The sequence below is a fragment of the Cervus elaphus genome, chromosome 18 (assembly GCF_910594005.1).
Source record: "Cervus elaphus chromosome 18, mCerEla1.1, whole genome shotgun sequence".
Lineage (NCBI taxonomy): Eukaryota > Metazoa > Chordata > Mammalia > Artiodactyla > Cervidae > Cervus > Cervus elaphus.
In genome coordinates this window covers 64732620-64750340 of record NC_057832.1, presented here as the reverse complement: position 1 = coordinate 64750340, position 17721 = coordinate 64732620, and the positions used below count along the sequence as shown (strand labels likewise).

General features: G+C 42.6%; 1 protein-coding gene across 3 annotated transcripts in view; it reads right to left on the bottom strand.

The window, feature by feature from the left end:
- DOCK4 (dedicator of cytokinesis 4) overlaps positions 1 to 17721 on the bottom strand; it is a 473136-nt gene that overhangs the window by 14397 nt on the left and 441018 nt on the right. For all 3 annotated transcript variants that reach the window (XM_043872328.1, XM_043872326.1, XM_043872327.1), the window contains 4 exons: positions 15118 to 15204; positions 6093 to 6269; positions 5027 to 5110; positions 23 to 142 (listed from right to left, as the gene is read on the bottom strand). In XM_043872328.1, the coding sequence (XP_043728263.1) occupies positions 23 to 142; positions 5027 to 5110; positions 6093 to 6269; positions 15118 to 15204 (468 nt within the window). The remainder of the gene's footprint in view (positions 1 to 22; positions 143 to 5026; positions 5111 to 6092; positions 6270 to 15117; positions 15205 to 17721) is intronic.

Genomic DNA, 17721 nt, shown 5'->3' with positions numbered 1-17721 from the left:
GGCGGACCCTTTGTGTACATACCTGAATCCCCAAGCTGGACTTCATCACAAAGAACTGGTCGACCAGCTTCTTGTGAAGGGGTCTCATATCCTGAGGCACAAACTTCTCGTGCACGGCCAAGCCAAATTCCAAAATCTGTGCCTTGAGAGTAATAGAAGGAAAAAATCCCCATCAGTGAGTACCGCCTTAAGTGCCTGCTGGGGATTCAAGCATGGTGCCCCGCGTTTTGCATGCATTACTGTTAACCTCCCCATCCGACAAGACAGGAGCAATCCTTAGTTTACTGCGGAGAGCACTGAGGATCAGAAAATTCTGCATGTGCAGATGTAGCAAATGGACTGGTGGACACAGCTGGGGCAGGAAAGGGTGGGGTGGATTGACAGTGTAGCATTGACATACACTATAACGCCCTGTGAAAGACAGCTCGCTAGTGGGAAGTGCCCTATAACACAGGGGGCTCAGCTCAGTGCTCTCAATGACCCAGAGGGCTGGGAGGGGGAATCCAGAGCGCAGGGACACATATACACGTATGGCAGATTCCCGCCGCTGTACAGCAGAAACTAACACAACACTGCAAAGCAATTATACATAATTTTAAAAAAGAAAAAAAGAGAATTCTGCATGTACTAAAGGACAAATGGGAATTTGATTCCAAGGACTTAACTGTCCTACTACCCCAAGTTTCTTTCCCATGTATTTTCAACCTGTAACAACAACCATATTTAACAGTTAAGCATCCCTTTGGCCCCTTCCTGCACTTCTCAGGAGGGGGCAAGGGATGCAGCTCCCTGTTAGGAGGGTCAGGTGGTTCTCCCCTTAGTGATAAAGAACCTGCCTGACAATGCAGGAGATGTAAGAGACTCAGGTTCAATCCCCGGGTCGGGATGATCCCCTGGAGGGCGGGCAAGGCAACCCACTCCAGTATTCTTGCCTGGAGAATCCCATGGTCAGAGGAGCCTGGTGGGCTACAGGCCATGGGGTCACAAAGAGTTGGACACGACAGAAGTGACTTAGCACGCGCCACGTGGTACTCCCCATGGGACCTCTTTTCTGGCTGGCACTCTTTCAGCCACGTTACCCTTCTATCTCCTGTCAGTTCCTCTGTCCCTACCCCTCCCTCCCTCAGATTTTCAGAATCTGTCAGGGAGGAAGGAATGAGAGGGTATTCTATAACAGTTGCTATGTTCTTGTTTTTGTTAAAAAATATTCTTCTTCTTCTCCTTTATAATGCAAAAAGGAACAGTTCCTATTTTCAAAAAAGGTTTCCTGCTCTGAGAACCTAAACTGAGATGAATGTAAACATTCAAGTTTCCTTTGTACAGCTAGGTCAAAAGTGCTTAATCCCTTTGATGGGAGTAGAAGACATCTTTTACATTTTAAAAAACGCCCCATGCTACAGTGGTCAAAAGGACAAATTTCAGAGGCTGAGAGGAAAACAAATCGCACATCACTACTAGACGGTCCTTTATCTTTACAGCCAATGATGGTTCAAGTTTGAAAGCTTCAGGGCAGACATGAGTGACGCTGGGGGGGTGAGAGCATCCAGTACCGCCCTAAGGGTCAGAACGGTGGCAACTTTGCCTGTAACATTTGCATAAAGATAAAAAAACACCTTGAAATAAATGTCAAGTGCAGTATGTCTGAGGCCAAAGGGCAAGCCCGGTCTCTGTGGGCAGGGAGGAGGGCTGGACGAGTCGAGTCTACGGGCAGGGCCCTTGGTCCTCTGCATCTGAGACTCTGGCTGCGAAGAGCCCGCCCTTTGGTCCAGGTAAGGCTGCAGGTTGGGTGCTCCTGGAGGCAGCTTCGGCATGGAGACTGGGCTATTCACTGGGGAGTACCCCTGGGATCACTGCCCATGGGAGGGAGGGGCAGAGCGGGACTTGACTGAATAGGAAACTGAACCGGCACGGCAGCCTGAAAGCCTTTGCCGACCCCAGGGCAGCTCGGGGCCTTGAATGATTCGTCACAACTGCACTGTGTGTGCCCCAAATGGCCAGGCTGGGCCTCTCCTTCCCGGTTACCGGATGCAGGTCCTCCAGGAAAGTAGGGACATTAGGCTAGGTGACACTGCAGCAGAGGCAATGCTGGAGGATCTGAGAGGCCAAGGTGTCTTCCAGCAGGTGGGGCCACAGGTCCTTTCTGGAAGGAGCCCTGGGGCTGTGCAGCTCCGAGTCTACTAGACAGGTCTCTGAACCGCTTCCCAGAGGACCATTGCTCTCCAGCCGTCCCAGCTTCCTACAGTCCTGCAAAGACATGTGACTCGCCCAAGGTCACAAGGCTATACCGTGCATGACTTGATAGGCTCTAATGCTCCCTAGGCCACAGCTCTTTCCACAGGGTCCCATGATGCAGACAAAACAAAGGTTCCTCAATCTTTTTCTTGAGAGACTGCTTCAGTCAGTCAGTTCAGTTGCTCAGTTGTGTCTGACTCTTTATGATCCCCTGAACTGCAGGATGCCAGGCCTCCCTGTCCATCTCCAACTCCCAGAGCCTACTCAAACTCATGTCCATCGAGTCAGTGATGCCATCCAACCATCTCATCCTCTGTCGTCCCCTTCTCCTCCTGCCTTCAATTGTTCCCAGCATCGGGTCTTTTCAAATGAGTCAGCTCGTCACACCAGGTGGCCAAAGTTTTGGAGTTTTAGCTTCAGCATCAGTCCTTCCAATGAATATTCAGGACTGATTTCCTTTAGGATGGACTGGCTGGATCTCCTTGCTGTCCAAGGGACTCTCAAGAGTCTTCTCCAACACTACAGTTCAAAAGCATCAATTCTTCTACACTCAGCTTTCTTTATAGTCCAACTCTCACATCCACACACGACTATTGGAAAAACCAAAGCTTTGAGTAGATGGACCTATGTCGGCAAAGTAATGTCTCTGCTTTTTAATATGCTGTCTAAGTTGGTCATAGCTTTTCTTCCAAGGAGCAAGTGTCTTTTAATTTCATGGCTGGAGTCGCCATCTGCAGTGATTTTGGAGCCCAAGAAAATAAAGTCTGCCCCTGTTTCCATTGTTTCCCCATCTATTTGCCATGAAGTGATGGGACTGGATGCCATGATCTTAGTTTTCTGAATGTTGAGTTTTAAGCCAACTTTTTGACTCCCCTCTTCCACTTTCATCAAGAGGCTCTTTAGTCCTTTTTCACTTTCTGCCATAAGGGTGGTATCATCTGCATGTCTGAGGTTATTGATATTTCTCCCAGCAATCTTGATTCCAGTTTGTGCTTCATCCAGCCTGGCATTTCACATGATGTACTCTGCATATGAGTTAAATAAGCAGGGTGACAATACATAGCCTTGACGTATTCCTTTCCCGATTTGGAACTGGTCTGTTTCATGTCCAGTTCTAACTGTTGCTTCTTGACCAGCATACAGGTTTCTCAAGAGGCAGATCAGGTGGTCTGATATTCTGATCTGTTTCCACAGTTTGTTGTGATCCACACAGTCAAAGGCTTTGGCGTAGTCAATAAAGCAGAAGTAGATTTTTTCTGGAACTCTTGCTTTTTCAATGATCCAGTGGATGTTGGCAATTTGATCTCTGGTTCCTCTGCCTTTTCTAAAACCAGCTTGAACATCTGGAAGTTCATGGTTCACGTATTGCTGAAGCCTGACTTGGAGAATTTTGAGCATTACTTTACTAGCATGCGAGATGAGTGCAACTGTGCAGTAGTTTGAGCATCTTTGGCATTGCCTTTCTTAGGGATTGGAATGAAAACTGACCTTTTCCAGTCCTGTGGCCACTGCTGAGTTTTCCAAATTTGCCGGCATATTGAGAGGCTTTTTAGCCCTTTTGATTTTAACTTGAGGGAAAGAGTTCAGTCATACTGAATACAGCAGGTAAGAATCCTGGGGTGACACAAACTGCTCACAAGAGAATTAAAAATCAACAAAGGCTAAAGGCATTCCATAATCCTAAGTACTTGATGACCTAAGCTGCTCACTTCATTTCTAGCAACTACATCATCCCCAGGGCCACAATGAGAATTTAACTTCTCTTTCCTTTCAGGTCAAATTCAAGTAATCCCTCTTTTCCAGAAGCTGTCCAACTGACTCTTCCACCCACGGTCCTGGTCCATGGCCACTTCTCTCCCTTCAGTATCAATTTTGTGGACCAAGCCTACAGAGCATAAAATATGGACTAAAACCAGATACAGCCTCATCATTTCCTAGTCCAACAGAACATGCTTTGTTTATTAATTTGGCATTATCAAATGTCACATTTTATCATACATATTCCATTTTTCATAGATATAAAATGTTTCCTATTGATTTCCTATTGATTTATTTCCTATTTAACCCAGCCTCTCACCATAATGTCTCCCACCTCAGACGTTTTCAAACCATTTTCAGGCCAAGAGCTATCAACAGGGGAAGAGAAAGCAACAGGTTATTCACCCTGGCTCTTCATATTTGATGGAACCAAAGAAACAAAAGCCAATTGTGCTTTTGTAGAACTGAAAATGATGAGATTGTATGTAGATCTGTCTATGTCATATGATCTACAGGCTTTGTCTGCACAGCGTGATACTGTTTTAAAGCAAAGGGTATTACTGATTGCCCACTTCCTTAGTCTAACATTTAAGTACGAATCTCATTCATTCCTTTACTGAATCATTCATGTTAAATTGGCCTGAAGTTACACGATCCCAAAATCTTGAGTGAAAAGTTGGCATCAAGTCTTTGGGGACTGAGCATTCAAAGAACGTGCCAAGGGCTGACATGATGTTTGCTCTAAGGGGCTGCCATAGTCGACTCATTTTTTCGTTTTCCCCCCTACATCTAAGTGGGAAGAAAAAGTAGAAATTAGCAAGTCAGGATATATGACAAGTGAATCTGTAACCTGTGACTGCTAGATTGCTGACATGTGGGGCTGGCCAAAAAAGTTTGTTTTTCTGACACAGCTTATGGAACAACACAGACAAACTTTTTGGCCAACCCAGAGAAAACCATGTAGATGGGACCCTGGGTAGGCAAGCACATGTGTGCATGGAAGAGGGAGAAGGTGATGGGCTTCTGCCCCCCTTACCTGCTCAAGCATCAGCTCTCTTAACCGTGCGATTTTCTCTCCATCTTCGGGGTGACTTAAGATATATTCCTTGACAAAGAATGCCTGGTAAGAAGAAAGGCAGTCAGTTTACTTCAAGAGGGTTACAAAGGAAGTGGAAGACACACTTATTGTTTCTAAGGCTTCTTTAAAGAAATATCACTATTATATACCACTTTTGGGGGCTGGATGGAATGATTCAAAGTGTGGCAGCTGGTCAGAGGGAATACAAGGAGGTGATTGTTAACAGGCGATCAGAGATTGCATGAACTTTGTATCTTTGGTAAAACAGCAAATCTAAATCCATAAGCTTTTATGACATCATGTTGCTGTTCAGTCGCTCAGTCGTGTCCGACTCTGCGACTGCAAGGACTGCAGCACACCAGGCCTCCCTGTCCTTCACTGTCTCCCAGAGTTTGCCCAAGTTGTGCTAAAGAATGTTCAAACTACTGGACAATTGAGCTCACTTCCCATGCTAGTCAGGTTATGTTCAAAATCCTTCAAGCTAAGTTTCAGCAGTACTTGAATCGAGAACCTCCAGATTTACAAGCTGTGTTTAGGAAAGGAAGAGAAATCAGAGATCAAATTTCCAATATTTGTTGGATCATAGAGAAAGCAAGGGAATTCCAGAAAAACATCTGCTTATGACATGCTATCCTAAAATAAGCTGCCTAAAGACTCAGAATGATCAAGATGGTAGCCCCATCTTCCAAACAAGATTAGATTCTTTTATGTCCAAGGATCACTCTTTGCTTAGGGAAATGGGTTTAGGTAGCCATTTATTAAACAACTGTGATACCTTCACTACTTTTATTCAAGAAAACACACACATGCACATACTTTTAACCTCAAAATATCACATTCTGGGAAACAGAGTAAGTGTGCATCCCCAGTGATTACACATTTGCTCTATTAAGCAAAGAAATCTGGTTGTATTGATTGTGGCCCTATGTCAGCAGGCTGATGTATGGGCCTATCTTGAAAAAAGACTTCTGAAACCTTAAGAAATCACATATGAAAACTTTCACATAACAATACAAATCCTTACCTCTTGATACCTGGAAACTCCACCATTAACCGCAGCATCTATAACTCCATTCAGGCACATGGTTAGGGGATTAATATTCTGCATCTGTCTTGTCTGACACTGACCAATCAGAGTCTTCAGCTGCTGATTCTTATTCTCCAGCACTTCAATGGCATTTTCCAGAGGACTCATTTCTACCTGAGAACAAATGAGCATAAATATATATTGGATTTTGTGACATTCAAGAAGAAAGACAAAGTAGATTATCCACATTCTGAATTATCTGTGCTCCCCTCAATATCTCTACCAGGGGCCATCAGTATAGAACAGACAAGGATATAGAAGACAAATTAGCTGTTTGTAAGGCCTGGGAAGAGAAGGTGATTATGTTCACTGGCTGAAATGTGGTTCGAATAATCAACAATCACTGATTATATATTAGCACTAAAACAATTTAATTCTTGAAACAAAATTCAAGCCTATGTATTTTACAATTTATTTTTTCTTTTCTTTTGAAGGCTAGGTGTTCAAGGACCCTGCATATTCTTAGCATCTTTCTAGATACTTAATGCGAAGTACCACAGGAGATAACAAAATGCATTTACAGATCCTCTGATGTCAAGGAGATTTCAGCCCAGTTGGGAAGATGGGACATATGCCCACATGGACCCCATATGCGTATATAACAGCACCATAAGGTGGCACAGGATGGCACACAGTTTTGAGTTATAGAAAATAAGATAATCAGATATGCTGCAGGATCTATTTGTTCCAGGAGAGCCAAATAGAATCATAATGACTTTTCCACTCTGAGTTTTAATGGGAGACTCATTGTGAAAATGATGAAACTGCTCTTCAAATGTACAGCATTGTGACCGTTACTGACATTGACATACTCTTTGAAGAGAAGGTCTGCCAAGCTCTCATCTGTATAATAATCTAAGCTTAAGGATTATTAAGGAAGGGAAATTATTATTGGTTAAGGAAATAGTTTTTAAAGGTCACCTGAATCATCTTAAACCAACACTGAAAAGTACTAGAATGATTTGACTATGTCAAAATTCAGAATGTACATTTATCAAAAGACATTATACAAGAGGACAGATAAACCAGAAAGTAGGAGAAGGTATTTGTAACGTAAAAATCATCAGTCTATGTCCAGAATATATAAAGAACTCTTATAAGCCATTAAGAGAAAGGCAAACAGCCCACTTAAATATGGACAAAAAACATAGCCATTTTATGAAGGAAGAAACCGAAATGACCAGTAGACATATGAAAAGTGCCAAAACTGCATTTTTGATCTAAGAAGTGAAAAATAATACCACACTGATATACTATTAAGCACTTACCAGAATGGCAAAATAAGTATAACAGTAGCAAATGAAGTGAGAATGTGAGGAACTGAATCTCTTAATTCCTGCTGTTGAATGTTCAAATTGGTTCAATCACTTTGGGATTATTTATTAAAGATGAAGATATCTATATATTGTGTGAGCCAGTAATTCTACTCCTAGGCATATATCTGAGGAGAAGTGGAGTAGAAGATCTGTATACATGTGTACTAGGAAACATGTACAAAATATTCATACTCATCTCCAAAATCTGTACATCCATCAAGAAAAGAATGCATAAACATATGGTAGTATACAATGGAATACAGCAATGAAAACAAGTCACATGTAATAACATGGACTAATATTGTAAATCATACTGACAGATGCAGTTACACTAGAATATATACAGAATTACATTATTGCACAGGTGTACCTCTTTTTATTGTACTTTGCTTTACTGCACTTCACAGATACTATGTTTTTCCTAAATTGACACCCTCCATCGAGTAAGTCTATTGGAATCATTTTTTTCAACAGCATTTGCTCACTGCATGTTCTGTATCACACTGGTAATTCTCACAATATTTTACACTTTTTCATTACTACATTTGTCATGGTGAACTGTGATCAGTGGTCTTCGATGTTACTATTATAACTGATGTGGCATTTTTTAGGAATAAAGTATTTTCATATTCTTGAAGGTATATACATTGTTTTTTTAGACAATGTTATCACATACTTAATACACTATAGTATAATGTGAACATCACTTTTATATTCACTGGGACATCAACTAATCCGTGTGACTTGCTTTATTGTGGTAGTCTGAAACTGAACTTGCACCATCTCCAGGATATGCCTGTATAAAGTTTAAAACCACGTAAACTAAACTGACTTGTTTAAAGAGATATATATAGGTAATAAACAAAGCAAGAGAATGGGTACCATAAAAGTTATGATAAGGGAGGGAGTAGCAACTGAAAGATGAGGCACAAGAGGCCAGTAGGGTGCTATTGCCAGTATGCTGTTTCTTTACCTGAGTGGTGGTAAACAGGGTTTTATTTATTTATGACATTAAGCTTTTGTTTTGAGATCACAAGAGTTAACTCACAAAGAAGTAGTCTGAGAGTTCTGATGAACTGAAAGTTAAAAAGTCAACAAAACCTCTTGGAAACAGAAAGTAGAACATCGGTTGCCAGGTGCTGGGGGATGGGGGAAAAGGGAAATTGCTATTCAATGGATATTGCACAACAATGTGCATATAGTTAATACCATTGTATTATACATTTAAAAATGGTTATTATGGTGACTTGTATGTGATTTTGATCACAATTTTTAAAAAATTTATGCTTACCCTTTAAATGTTAGTAATATGAAGAAATTTTACAAGTAAGCAAAATAAAATATAGTAAATACAGACAAAAGACAAATAACAACCTAGGAAAATATTTCCAACATATATTTCAGATGAATTATCAATATATCTCAAATACTGATGAAAACTATACAAAGAATATAATCAGTGCATTCACCAAAACTGAGTTAATGAAAACATACCATGTTCATTAGCACTCAACAAATGCCAAAAAAAGCCAACCCTACTGTGACCATTTTTGGCCTAATATCTGGAAATTTTAAAATAATATACAGCACCCTGTGTTGAAGAGAATGCTGGGAAAATGGTTATTCCCAAGAACAGTTACCTCCTCCAGACAGGGCATAAATTAATACATGCCATTGCTGATCCATGAGTCAATATTACTGATTATATGTTGGTGAAATTATTCTAAGGAGATGGTCAAAGAAGTGCATAAAGAATAATGTGTAGAAATGTTTATCAATAAATTATTTTCCATTGGTCCCAGATTGTGATCTTTAATTACTATCCACCACTGAAAAGAATCAGGAGTCACAGGAGGCATGGTTGCTTTCAGGTCTGGGGCAAGATTGCACAAGTGAGTCTGGACTACCCAGAGAGCAAGGAAGGCTTCATTAAAGCAGCTGGCCTGCTGGCAATTCACTCTCCTTACTGGAGGGATGTCCTTGGGGAACAGGAAAGAAAGCAGGTGACTGAGGTCTTATCTTCTTGTCAATTAAAGCTTCAATATAGATTAACTGCTAAGAGGAAGAGATGGTATCTATGGAATGCTCTTAGCAGGAAGTCCCCAGCTACAAGATTGCTTACAGTAAATAAACCCAGAGTCCCTCAGGCATGCTTCACTAGGGAATGTTCCAGAGAAGTCTGACAACTCTCTGGAGTATAAATTGGAATGATTCACAATTTAAATTTTATGATTCAAATGTGCCCTCTGTACGAGGAACTCTGTGAACTTCCCTTAGAGACTCTGCCTCCAGATCTGAATTATTAGTGATACGGGAAAGAAGGATGTGGAGGACAAAACTTGAGGTCTCAGATATCTCTCTGCTTCATCCCAGCCTCTTGACTGCCTAAAAGTTGTTGGTAAAGTTTGATGCTGATTCCTGTGCTTGATTTGACAACTGGCCTGTGTATTAGCTCAGTGACAAAGACAACTTGGATACTGTCAAAAGGACTGAGGAGCCAACCTGAAAATGCTTTCAATGGGCAAAATGGAACAATGTGAAAAGTAATGAGTAATAATGTGAAAAGTAATGAGTAATAATTGCAATTGAAACAAAACAAATATGTTTAAATCCATGATGCTAAACAAAACTAACAAAATAAAACCCTCTCTGGTCACATTTATAGGGTGTTGTGGGTGCTAAGTCACTTCAGTCATGTCCGACTCTCTATGACCCTATGGACTGTAGCCCACCAGGCTCTTCCGTCCACGGGATTCTCCAGGCAAGAATACTGGAGCGGGTTGCCATGCCCTCCTCCAGGGGATCTTCCTGATCCAGGGATTGAATCCACATTTCTTATGCCCTCTGAACTGACAGGCAGGTTCTTAACCACTGGTGCCACCTGGGAAGCCCTTATAGGGTGTTAGGAAACCAAATTATTATTTTTAAAATTGGTAACTCAAAGGAAAGAAAAAAGTATTAGACTTCCTTTCCTATACCTTAGGGTAATCAGATTGTCGATGAAGGGATGTTTCTCTATAGAAGTATTCTAATCAATAAATGAAGAAAGAACGATGAAATATCACCCTTTTGTAACCTCTAATAGATTCCTGGAAAGGGGCAATGATCAGCGCTACTTGCCAACCACAGCATATAACACCACCTGAGAAGTAGTCTTGCAAAAAATAAAAGACAAAAAAACATTTTATCAAGCTTTTAGATATAGCTATCAATTTACCAAAAAATATAGGAGCAAAGAAACACACTAAATGACCTCACTGATTCATAGCCTGCAAAATCCAGACTCAAGGAAACACTTCAGTATAAACAACCTGATTTCTTCAACAAAAAAGCTGCAAGGAAAAAATAATTTGGGGGAACCTAAAGATCAAATGAGATCTAGGAGGTATTTCTACCAATGTGAATGTGTGGCCCTTATCTGGGTCCAGGTTCAAACAATAGATGACAAAAGCAAACAAAAACCTATAAAATGAAGAATTAGATAATTGTGAATAAACTGGATATTTTGTGATCAAGGAATTACTGTTAAAATTTTTAGATGGAAAACGTAAACACAATAATGGTATTGTGTGTACGCTTCTGATAAATATACAGACTGAAATATTCTTGCATAGTGTCTAGGACTGACTTCCAAATAATCCAGTGTAGAAGGGAATGGAGGGAGGTGTAGATGACACAAAGTCGGCCTTTTTGATAACTGAAGTAAAATAATGGGTAACTAAGTTTATTACATCTTTTCTCTATTTTTATATGACATAACTTTAGTTTTAAAAAGGAGACTGGCTACTGTGTACAGAGGTGTCTGCAGCAGGGGGAGGGAAGAAAGGCAGAAGCAGGTGACCTCTTAGGAGACTGCTTCAAAATCAGGCACTAGATGTATGGCAAAAACCACCACAATACCCTAAAGTAATTAGCCTCCAATTAAAATAAATTAAATGTTAAAAAGAAATCAGGCACTAGATGGCGCCATCAGAAGGGAGATGAGCAGGGCTCAGGTGCTGGGTAATTTTGAAAGTACCTGGAGCCACACAACTTTCTGATGGATCTGATGCGAAGTGTGATAATATTCTCAGGGGGTAAAGACTCCATCTGCAGTGAAGGAGACACAGGAGGTGTGTTTAATCCCCAGTGGGGAAGATCCCTTGGTGGAGGAAAATGACAACCCATTCCCGTATTCTTGAAAAATCCCAAGGACAGAGGAGCCTGGAGGGCCACAGTCCGTGAGGTCACAGTCAGATACAACTGAGCGACGAAGCACACACGTGATAATATTGGGGCTTCCCAGGTGGCACCGGTGGTAAAGAACCCTCCTGTCAGTGCCGGAGTCACAGGAGATGCAAGTTCGATCCCTGGGTCGGGAAGATCCCCTGGAGGAGAGCGTGGCACCCTATTCCAGTATTCTTGCCTGGAGAATCCCATGGACAGGAGAGCCTGCAGGCTATAGCATACAGGATCACAAAGAGTCAGATACGACTGAAGTGGCTTAGCATAGCACACAGCACATGAGAATACTGTCACTATCTGTAAGGCTTAAAAATATCATTATCTGTACATTCTATTTTATAGCTTTTTCACGATGTTTAAGATGTTTTAAATAAGCTTATTTTTAATCAAAAATATTTTGTTTTAAAAACAATTACTGAGGAAACAGTAGTTCAAAGAGGCTTATCATCTTTGAAACAATGGGATAATATGTTCAATAATGTTCTGGGGTTATGATTTAGAGAATAAAGGCCCATTATCTCATCTGAAATCTTTGCTGCCAGATGTATCAGAACTCAGAATTTTTCTGAGTTCTTCAGAAAGGTAACATAGGGCACCTATAGTATATTACACCATCCTCAGGCAGGGTCTGAAGAAGTTTCCTTTAATCAAATGTGTTAATATTTTCTGTAGTAAAGTATATGAGTAGTCCTACTAAGTGAGATAAAGATCATAAATGGTCTTAGATTGGGTTAGGTATATTCACAACTGAATTTTGGAGCCAAACTTATGAAAACATCTTTTGGTACTCAGAATCTTTTAGAGATTGGTAAGGTCCAAAAGGAATTTCAATTCAGTGCGGCACATATGTCTTGAGTGCCCCAATCATGAGGACCTTCTACACTGGCAATTGAAGCAGGAAACCAACAACACTAACAGAAGATGGGGATATGCCAGGCAGCGGGGATAAGAGAAGGACACGAGGTTGTCACAAGTGGGCTGTGTTCAGGGAACAAAACAGCCCAGTTGGATTTGTTCTGCTTGACAGTGTAAGACTGCATATTCTAATAAAGTAGGCCGCTGCTATTTGAAAGGCTGTGTTTAGTAACTCTCCCTTAATCACCATCAGCATGCTGCTTTTTATTAGCAGGCTGTGTGTGTGTGTATAATATTTCTAAGGTTAGGCACACTGGTGAGACTTCACAGAATTTACTGCTCTGGGTAGTAAGTAGCTGACAAGGCTCTCGGAATCATTAATGCAGCAAGGATGACTAAGAACATTCCTGTGGTTTGGGCCCATGCCATTCAGCAGGAAGCAAAACATTAAAGACTTTCTGAGCACTGAACTCAGCAGCCTCTTCCACAGGAGGCCACGGGGTCCACCATGGAAGCAGCCAACTCTGTGGACCCTTGAATCAGACTTGACAAGAACACACCCACACTGGTGTAATCTGCTGGCTGGAGTGCAGTTTGTGAAGAGAGCTGTATGAATTTTTTAGCCTTGCAAAATGAAAATGCCATTAAATCCCTAGCGTGATTGAACAGAATAAGCTGAGGGTGGTTTTGATGCTTAGAGAGACTGCAGGTAGGACAAGCCATTCTTGGAAGACAATTTGGGTGGGATCTGCTCTTACGGATTCATTGACAGAGAAGCTTGTTACCTAAAAAAGGAAGGGGCTACATTACATTTTCACGACTGGCACATTTTTCTATCAGGACTGTGGCAAAGGGCTGGCCCCTGACATAATGGATATGCCAAGGGTGGGAGGGGGGCTTCTTGGGGGCATAGGTCTGTGACTGACAGCAAGGGGCTGGGGCCTTGATAACTGCTGGGGAGGGGTTCTCACTCCATGGCTGCCTTCCACAAACGCTCTCTCCCTTCCCACAGCAGGGGGCATGTTTTACAACCGAAGGTTCTTCAGTTCTGCAAGGAGATCCAACCAGTCCCTCCTAAAGGAAATCAGTCCTGAATATTCATTGGAAGGACTGATGTTGAAGCTGAAACTCCAATAGTTTGGCCATCTGATGCGAAGAACTGACTCGTTAGAAAAGACCCTGATGCTGGGAAAGATTGAAAGCAGGAGGAGAAGGGGAAGACAGGATGAGATGGTTGGATGGCATCACCGACTCAATGGACATGAGTCTGAGTAAACTCTGGGAGTTGGTGATGGACAGGGAGGCCTGGCGTGCTGTAGTCCATGGGGTTGCAAAGTGTCAGACACGACTGAGTGACTGAATGAACTGGACTGCTCTTTGGTTGCTGTGATTCCCACATTCTCAGTGACACCCGCTGATTGCTCCACCGGAGCTCAGCGACAACAGCGCAGCGGCATCCTTCTCCTGTGAACTGTCACCGCACGGACCTACTGTGTGTCAGATACTGTGCTGGGCTTGACACTGGCCTCACACTGCTTATACGGCTAGAAGAAATAAACATACCTGGCTTTGGAGTCAGAAAAATCTGGGTTTGAGTTTATCCCCTTTCAGTATCTTGCTACGGGATCTGTGGCAAAGGTTTTAACCTCTTGTCAAAACTTATGAAAAGAAGGGTAAGAATATGTACCTTGGACATGTAGAAATGAGAACCACAGCACACTGTTGGTGGGAATGTAAATTGGTTCACCTTAGAAAATATGATGGAAGTTCCTCAAAAACTAAAAACAGAATTACCATATAATCCAGCAATCCTATTCCTGGCTATACAGCAAAAAAAAAAAAAAAAAAAAAAAAAGAAAGAAAATACTAATTCAAAAAGATACACGCACCTCAGTGTTCATAGCAGCATTGTGTACAACAGCCAAGATATGCAAACAACCCAAGTGTCCATCCACAGATGAATGGATAGAGAAGATAGAGGTGATGTATATAATTGCATATATATACATACACATACACACAATGGAATATTACTCAGCCATAGAAAAGAATTAAATTTGTAACAATGTAGATGAACCTAGAGGGTATTATACTTAGTGAAATAAGTCAAAGAAAGATAAACACTTTTATCACTTACATGTGAAATCTAAAAATAAAGAAATGCAAATAACAAAACAAAAATGCATACATACCTTGTAGCTTTGACATGGTGATTAAATAAGATAATGTAGATAACTTTCTTCCACTGAAGATAAACAGTGAAGGTCTCATAGCTAGAGTGGTTAGGGGAGCTGGAATTCCAGTTTCTCTAACTCAAGGGCCTGAGGTGTTGACATACTGCAGTCAGAGCTATTTTGGAGGGATCACTCAGACTGGCTGGGCTAGGCCAATGGGTCCCCTTCCAGCTTTCATCATAGCAGTCAACATCACAAACATTCACTAGCTTACTATGAGTGTTTCCAGGGACTTGGAGTCCAAAGCAGAAGCAGTGGATACATGGCCTGACTCCAGGTGAACAACTGTGCTGAGCAAGTATTCAATACTTGAGAATAAGCTCTGATCCTTACCACTTCACGCTTCTCCACTTCAAACCAGCGGGAAATTCCAGGTAAACTCTGCACCAAGTATAGTGATGTTCTTTCCACCCAGAGACTCTATGAAATACAAAACAAATTAAGTCCCCAAGTTACCTTCTTTCCAGTTACTGAGCAATGACTAATGTTTGCCATTCAATTTTACCAAGTTCTCAGTCTTTGTCAGCTTTTCTTTAGTATTCATTCCAGTGCTTCAGCAATCTCTTTGCACTCAGGAAGCTATCTCAGTAAGACATGCTGAAGCTTATGTTAATTTCATTGTATATAATCTGAAACTTTTTTTTTTGTGCAGAATACATGATCTGCTTCACACAGTAACCTTAAAAATGTAAAAACAGGTCATCACATTCTTTCCTTTTTCTCTAAACTTCTAATTTAAAGTTTCTCAACTCCTCAAGGGGGTCTAGCCATTTTTACTTGGAATGGGATATAGTATGAGCTAATCGTCATGAGATTAGAATAACAGAATCCTCAAGAAGGAATGGGCTTTAGGAATCTCATAGCCTAATCTTTCTGTATTAAAGATGAAAGACACTGGCCCCCCAAAAGCCATGTGTGCTGTGCTGTGCTTAGTCGTGTCTGACTCTTTGTGACCCCATGGGCTGTAGCCCACCAGGCACCTCTGTCCACGGGGATTCTCCAGGCAAGAATACTGGAGTGGGTAGCCTATTCCTTCTCCAGGGGATCTTCCCGACCCAGGAATTGAACCAGGGTCTCCTGCATTACAGGCAGATTCTTAACCAGCTGAGCTGCCAGGGAAGCCCGAGAGGCATGTGACCTGCTCAAAGCAACATCCTCATCACCTGGACTGCAGCCCCAGGACCCCCGCACGAGAACGCCTGACTGCCCCACGGCTCCAGCTACTGGGCCATCTGCGCTGCCATGATCCAGGAAGATCCGTACTTAGAGCGGGGCCTCCCTCTGGCCAGGATGAGCACCCCCATGACACATGCAATCACAGGTGCCTTTGGTAAGAGCTGCTGTTGACAACGGGTCTCTCTCTTGTCCACAGGCTTCTGCATTTCCGCCTCATGTTTCCTGGTTAAACAAAGTGTATTCTCACATGTAGTAAACCTGACAGGGTTCCTGAAACACTGCCATTTATTCAACAACAACAACAAATGGAAGGATTTCTTTGTGCCAGCCAAGATCTAGTGAGATGAATATGGCAGCAGCCCTGTGACAGGAGGCCAGAGCACTCTGCTGCTGATGAGGGGCAAAGCAGATCAAGAAGGGCTCAGGGGGCTTCCCTGGCATCTCAGGGGAAAAGAATCCGCCTGCCAATGCAGGAGACACAGGTTTGATCTCTGATCTGGGAAGATGCCACATGCTGAGGAGCAACTAATCACATGTGCAACAACTACTGAGCCTGTGTTCTAGAGCTGGGGAACCGCATCTACTGAGCCCACATGCCCTAGAGTGTGCTCTGCAACAAGAGAAGCCACCACAATGAGAAGCCCGAGCCCCCGTTTGCTGCAATTAGAGAAAAGCCTGAGTGGGAAGGAAGACCCAGCACAGATTTAAAAAAACAGAAGGGCTCAGGGAGAAGAGAGAGGAAGAGCCCAGGTGCTGGGAAGCCAGGAGGGGGCAGCGCACCAGGCGTCCTGTGGGAGGAGGGCCGCCTCACTGAGGAGTGACACGTGAGCGGAATTTTGAAGAGTGAGTAGGAGTTTGCCAGGCGGGGAGCGGGGGAAGCGGTGCAGGCAGCAGGAAGCAGAGACGCACGCGGCTTGTGAAAGGGCACGGCAGGCAGGAGATGGAGGGAGAGCTCCGCGCTGCCAGAGCTGAGAGTGGGTGAGTGGGCTGCGGCAGAGACGAGGCTTCCGGAAGGGCAGCTTGGAGCCAGATGCTGAGGGCTGTGAGCACAAGAAAAAGCAGCCAGATTTATTATTTTTTTTAAGGAGGGCTGCTACACCATTGATAAATATTTAAAGTGATGGCCAAAAGGAAATGTGGTGCAGCAGAAAAAGCAATGGAGAGGCATCAGAAGATGGACATTCCAGTGCAGGGTCTGGGGTAGTGAGAATGCCATTCTGAGCAAGTCACCTGCCTGATTCTGGGGGACCTTGGCCTTTTTACCTACTGGAAACTTGCAGTGAAAACTATATTATACACTAATGATCTTTAATCAGTTTTGGAAGGCAGAAAGAAAAATTATCCAGAGGGATTAGAACATGGTCATGGATCTTTTCAGTAACATCGTAGCGTTATTTTTCCAGTGGCTTCCTGGCCTTGATGTTTAACCCATCAACGTCCTTGCCCAAAGGACTGTGCTTTGCTCGGTCTCATCATAACACTGCAAAACTATCCAGCTTTCCCTCTGATCACTTGCTTGTGAGCAATTCTGGAGTTACTGTGAGGAGTACCAGGGACCGAAACTTGGGCAGGAGTGACAGGCGAGTTCACATCAGACAATCACAGCTGATAGTGTTAGAAGAACATTTTCTAGCTTCCCTGATAGCTCACTTGGTAAAGAATCCACCTGCAATGCAGGAGACCCTGGTTTGATTTCGTAGTCGGGAAGATCCTCTGGAGAAGGGATAGGCTACCCACTCCAGTATTATTGGGTTTTCCTGG